Raw genomic sequence first — 6559 nt, 5'->3', positions numbered from 1 at the left:
AGCAAGAACCTTTCCATCCTCATCCTTGATGCACCTCACTTGGTTTAGGTCCCTTGTCTTCTTTTCCCTTGCTCTAGATAGTTTATAGATATCCAACTCTCCTTCTTTGGTATCTAGTCGTTTATACATATCGTCGTAAGCCGCTAACTTAGCTTCTCTGACAGCTTTCTTCGCCTCTTGCTTCGCTTTTCTATACCTTTCACCATTTTCATCGGTCCTCTCCTTGTATAAGGCTTTACAACATTCCTTCTTAGCCTTCACCTTTGTTTGTACCTCCTCATTCCACCACCAAGATTCCTTTTGGTGTGGGGCAAAGCCCTTGGACTCTCCTAATACCTCTTTTGCTACTTTTCGGATACAACTAGCCATGGAATCCCACATTTGGCTAGCTTCCCCCTCTCTATCCCACACACATTGGGTGATTACCTTCTCTTTGAAAATGGCTTGTTTTTCTTCTCTTAGATTCCACCATCTAGTCCTTGGGCACTTCCAAGTCTTGTTCTTTTGTCTTACTCTTTTGATATGTACATCCATCACCAACAAGCGATGTTGATTAGCCACGCTCTCTCCTGGTATAACTTTGCAATCCTTACAAGTTATACGATCCCCTTTCCTCATTAGAAGAAAATCTATTTGTGTTTTTGACGACCCACTCTTGTAGGTGATCACATGTTCTTCTCTCTTCTTAAAGAAGGTGTTGGCTAAGAAGAGATCATATGCCATTGCAAAATCCAAGATAGCTTCCCCATCCTCGTTTCTCTCCCCAAAACCATGGCCACCATGAAAACCTCCATAGTTGCCTGTCTCCCTGCCCACGTGTCCATTTAAATCTCCTCCTATAAATAACTTCTCCGTCTGAGCAATTCCTTGCACCAAGTCTCCAAGATCTTCCCAAAATTTCTCCTTCGAACTCGTATCCAACCCTACTTGAGGTGCGTACGCACTAATCACATTGATAAGTTCTTGTCCTATTACAATCTTGATTGCCATGATTCTATCTCCTACCCTCTTGACATCTACAACATCTTGTACCAAGGTCTTGTCCACGATGATGCCAACACCGTTTCTCGTTCTATTTGTGCCCGAATACCAAAGTTTAAACCCTGAGTTTTCTAGATCCTTTGCCTTACTACCAACCCACTTAGTTTCTTGTAGGCACATAATATTTATCCTTCTCCTCACCATAACTTCCACTACTTCCATAGATTTTCCCGTTAAGGTTCCTATATTCCACGTTCCTAAACGCATTTTGCTCTCTTGAACTCTACCCTTCTGTCCTAGCTTCTTCACCCTCCCCCGTCTAATAGGATCAAAGTACTTCTTTTGTGTCCCGGGTAAAGTTGATAGGAGCATATGCTCCCAAACAACTTTGAGTGGAGTCGTTCGAAAAGAAGTTTCTATGGCCCCCTTGCTCATTTAACACTGCATCCGGGTGCCGATGGAGATACAGCGACCCTTGCTCACTTATCACTGTGCTCAGGCCACACAGCGCGCCACTTACGGGTGACGCCCTAGCTTTAGCGCGATTTTGTTCTGGATTCATTTTCATAAGGATTCGACGTGATCATGGCAGTAGCTGTATGTATTTCTAATAATAATTCTCTATGTTTGGTTAATGACATTTCTCATTTGGTTTTTTTTTTTGTCAAAATTTCTCATTTGGTTTGGGTTAGTACAAATAATGGTTTTTGGGGTCAGGTGTCTCCTCTTCCATTAACTGAACAGAGTAACTACATCAAGGTCGTATCATATTATATGAGAAATATGATTCATATAGCACCAACCCAATTCTCATATTTTCGTTTTTTTAATCTTCATTATTTGAAGTTCATTGCTACAAAAATTTATTTAAATTAGAGTTCATTTAATTATTCAAATGTATGAAACAAACCGACAACTTGATGAACCATTTATTTAATTTGATACATTTGAATTACTAAACAATATCCCATGTAAATGCTTCTTTTTTTTTAGATTTTCGAACAAGGATTTAAAAAATTGCATGGTTCTGATAATGAAGTTTATACAGTGAAAATACGTTATTGTTAGGGACGAATGACACTTTGTACCTTTCTAATTTTGTGCAATTAAATATAAGATGAGAGAAAATTGGTTAAGATGGTTTGGACATGTAAACCAAAAACCTACAGATGCTCTGGTTAGAAGATGCAACTATGAGATGAAAGCTCAGGGCAAAAAGAATAGAGAAAGACCTGAAAAGACTCGAAAAGCAGCTTCAAGAAAAAAAATAGAAGACTTAGAGTTAACGGAAGACATGAGTACAGTGACATTCTAGCATTTTATATAACGACTCCACTTAATAGGATAAAACCTAATTGTTGTTGTACTCTCTAGATGACATACAATTACGAATTAACAGGAAATTATTTCCATGATTTTCCAATAATCTAATATCTATGAAATCAATGGAAACACAGTGTTAAGAGGCATCACATATATCTAGGTTACAAAATGCTTTACAGTGAGCAACTGACAAACACAAGGAAATACCAAAGTGTATTCACTCAACCTAATCTGCAAAGGTGTGTATGGAACAAAACTTGGATCACATACATGAACTGAGGTTACATAAACCATAGAGGACACAAACCTACTGCAAAAACCAAATAAGATGACATCCTCCAGAACACCTTACGGGTCGCTGATGTGAATGAACAACTTCCCGGCTTCAATCTTGTGGGATCGCTGATGTGAATGAACAACTTCCATGTTCAGCACTCGGCTTACTTCCAGACCCCTCTTCTTTTACGCTCTTTCAAATCACTGGGGACGATAGACACAGAATCCACGCATAGCCCACCTTTTGAATGTGTGCAATCAATCTGTTTCATGGAAAATTTGACTTCTGTTACTGGATCGGTATCAGTGACAGTAAATTCACCAACTTTGTACTCAACCCAGCATCCGCGCTTATGGTTTCCATATGCATCCCCATGTTCGATTTCATCCAAGCAGCATTCATACGATGCTTGCTGTCCATCTGAAGTCGACAACTCAAATCGCACGGGCTTTATATCCCAACCGTGGGTGTGCTCAAAGTTGCAGACACGTCGTCCCAATCTTTTTGAGAATCTTCCAATGTGAAGCCTGAAAGATAAAGTGTAGATATCAGCAGGAAAAGGAAACTTCACCACCCCATCTACTTCAAACCACCATATTTGCTGTAAATAAGCCACAACCTGAAACCTGCAAATAAAGAACAGAGCACGCGGACCATCAACAACTGTAAAAAAACAGAGCAAAAATGAAGAAGTAATGAATTAACAGCAAGCTGGTGTAACTTACAATTAATGGTTTAATTATGATAACTGACCCAAAAGAGAATATTATTAACCATACATTGATATAAAAGAATTAAAAACGCAAAACATCAATAGTGGCAGCCCCAGTCCCAGAAAAGCATAAGCAATCTATCTGGTCTTGTGACAACTACATTGACATTTCTGATTCCGCACAAGAAACCAGTACATAAGAAACCCTGCAGAAAGAAACCCTTTTCAGTTTGACATAGACCAACCCGAATCTCCACTGACCTTGAAAAGTTTCTAGTTGGCCATATGGACTACACAGACCCCTTGTAAAATAAATAAAAAATAAAAAATTTAGAAATTTTTTATAGGATTCATATAGCCGAGCGCAATGGCGTTCTAGGATTCATATAGCCGACCCCACTTAGTGGGAAAAGGCTTTGTTGTTGTTGTTGTTGTTGAGAAATTTTTTTTACAGGATACACTTGGATGGAGAGAATTGAAAGATAGGACGGAATTTGAACGAGCAAGTAGAACATTTTCTACTTCCATGATTAACCTTGATTTCTAGAAGACCCTTGACTTAACTCAACTGTGTCAAGAGCAACTAAAATTCGATTGGTGTTTTGAACTTTAGACTTTTAGGCTCTGATCTTTTATACCTCCAGTTTCACCTAGGCTGCATTCCTAGTTTGGCAGTGCACTATCCAGTGAACTATATATCTGTACATTCACAATATATCTAATATTAAGGTATCACGGGTGTGTTTCTAGTAAAGGAAAACTCCATAATATAGGAAATATTGTACATTTAGCTAACAACAAACCTTGTATTCCAACTACAACTTACTAATTGCATTTGTTCTCTCCTCGAATGAAACCATAGCCAGCCATTTTAATAAAGCTGACCAGTTTCACTTTGGGAAAATAAAGATTATAACATACAGGTTTTGGATTAGATTCCCAAACCAGCAGAAAATTAAGATAGGAATCTATTTTGGGTTAACTGATGTATGAGTGGTATGCAAATGAGAAATTCCCTACAAAAACCAATAAAACCAGTTACAGAACATGTTGAATATAGAACAACATGAAATAAGTAGCATCACTTGCTTATCTGACTTTTTATACATATTTTCCTAAAGGATAAAAACTTGCGGGTTTTAGGCTTAATGCATCCAACTTAGAATATTCTAAGCTAGAAAGACATCTTAAATCCCCAGTGGTCACTAGAATAACGTGATCTCAGCTGATCCTCCCAATGTACAGAAATACAATGATATAGAATAGTTGGACCATAGTTTTCCATCTGACATGCCATGCACTGTGTAATTATATCAGATGACCAATTAACTGACAACATCAAGCCAGTCACAAAAAAGATCATATGGAGAAGCGTTCTCAAATATAAAACAACCAAGCAAGGACATAATTTGCTACAACAACAGAGAATCTACCAACAATGATTACAAATTAGAAACTCAGGTTTGCAAATTGTAAATTCAGCTATTTCTACGGACTTCTATAAAGATTCAAATTTTTATTCTTTTATGCATCCTCTAAACATTTACATCAAATACATGTCAAACCCAATAATGACATAGTTCACCAGACTCCAATCCACAAAATTAGCACATGCACTAATTATAAAATGGAAGTGCACCTATAGAAACCTAATCTTAACCCGTGGGCAATCTGCTCCCACATAAGAAAGACGTCCACAGTACCATGAAATACTTCCACATCTTTCCTTCCCATATTCACAATATTTTCTTTCACCTCCCTGATAAATATAGCATTTCCATTACATGTGGGAGACAAATTTGCATTCAACTACAATAAAATACAATCTTAGTAGGAAAACCTACAAGACCACCACTCATGTGAGCCAAACTTTGGCTTAGCACTCAACTGGTGCTCACACCATGTGAGTGCACGATCCTTTAAGATGGATGCAATGGTTCCCTTTTGAGACTAATTTTGTGACAGGCATAACCTAGATGACAACCATTTAGAAATAGATGCCTCAAGTTCAAATCCCTCATTACCAAATGTTCTAACAAGTTATTAGAGAAGGCCAAAGAAACCAAATGGCAAGAAATAGTGTCCTGATGAAACAAAAGATATAATCATCATTCAAGCACGAACATCATTTCCTTTAGAATTTGTGATTTCTCCCCTCATTTGGTCAATATAACTACTCAATGCCATAAAACTTCATGAATAAACAAACAAAGAAAACTTACTGAATGAGCGTACGCTTAATTAAATTTTCAAAACCTAAAACATGTACTCCAAAACAAAGAAAGTGAACAAACCATGCATATCAAAAGCACAAACTAGTAGATGACAGATAATTAGCTAACCTAGATTCTTCAGTAGGAACCCAGTTCCAGTATCGCCTATCTTCAATCCCAGTTATCGCCATCCCTTTGGCAGAAACCGACATACAAACCCTTCCTGTGACAGTGTCTATCCATACCACCTGTAAAACCCACCAAACACATCCAAAAAATGAGCAAATTCAGTCATATTTCACCAAACCCAAAACCCTTAATTGCAAAATTACCCTAGGAAATCACCCAAAACCCTAGTTCCCAATTAAAAACACACCTTATTGCCATCGTCGAAGGGTACAGGGCGGGAGAGCATAGCAAAGATGTCCTTTTTCGAGCGGTTTTGGTACCTCTGAGGAGGCACCAAATCGAGTAGATCATGGTAATTTGGGGGCAACTTGGATTCCCAAACCGAATCAGACGACGCCGCACCGCGAAACGCCCTGTTGAGCCTCGCAAGATTGCAAATCTCAGGAGGAGTCAGGTACATGAACACGCAGGCCACACAGCTCTCGGGTATGTCGCCAAGACCCGGTCCATGACCCGACCCATTCGTCCCCTCCGTCAGGTTCGAGAGCGAAGCCCCCATATCTTCTTCTCCTAGATTTCACTGTATTTACAGACACTGTTGTGCCTCAATCAGGCCATGGCGTTCGCTGTAGATACAATTATAGGGTGCAGAACATAAGAAATGGAAGGGTGGGTTTTTTTAGGGTTTTGAGGAAGATGGTGGGGATTGTGTGGGTATTTGGAGTGTTTGGTTAGTGAGAAAGTGAAGTGTAGTGGGAAATTCTAGCATGGGTTTTTGGGTTTGTGATGGGTATTTTAGTCTGTCAAATTTTCCAGGAAAATTTTGCAGGGGTGGGAAAGTCGGGGAAAGTTGGGAGGGACGGAGGAGCTGAGGGGTGGGAGGGAGGATCCACTTTCGCTCCCCACCGTTAGTTACTTACCACG

At 39.1% G+C, this 6559-nt stretch overlaps 1 protein-coding gene across 1 annotated transcript; it reads right to left on the bottom strand.

Annotated features, from left to right (window-relative positions):
- Positions 1–2373: 2373 nt before the first annotated feature.
- On the bottom strand, positions 2374–6559 carry LOC126600418 (F-box protein PP2-A15-like). Its single transcript, XM_050266992.1, has 3 exons — positions 5883–6559; positions 5636–5754; positions 2374–3207 (listed from the first exon to the last, which is right to left on the bottom strand). Exons 1-3 carry the CDS (start codon positions 6192–6194, stop codon positions 2745–2747), a joined length of 894 nt encoding a protein of 297 aa, XP_050122949.1. The 5' UTR covers positions 6195–6559; the 3' UTR covers positions 2374–2744.

This window comes from Malus sylvestris, chromosome 14, assembly GCF_916048215.2.
Source record: "Malus sylvestris chromosome 14, drMalSylv7.2, whole genome shotgun sequence".
Taxonomy (NCBI): Eukaryota; Viridiplantae; Streptophyta; class Magnoliopsida; order Rosales; family Rosaceae; genus Malus; species Malus sylvestris.
This window is presented reverse-complemented; position numbering and strand designations above follow the sequence as displayed.

Excerpts from the sequence above, each read along its gene's own strand:
- LOC126600418 (XM_050266992.1), bottom strand. The coding sequence starts at position 6,194 with ATGGGGGCTTCGCTCTCGAACCTGACGGAGGGGACGAATGGGTCGGGT. Across the intron at positions 5,755-5,882 it reads CCTTCGACGATGGCAATAAG|GTGGTATGGATAGACACTGT; the intron begins GTGTGTTTTTAA and ends TGGGTTTTACAG. Across the intron at positions 3,208-5,635 it reads GTTCCTACTGAAGAATCTAG|GTTTCAGGTTGTGGCTTATT; the intron begins GTTAGCTAATTA and ends CTTTATTTGCAG.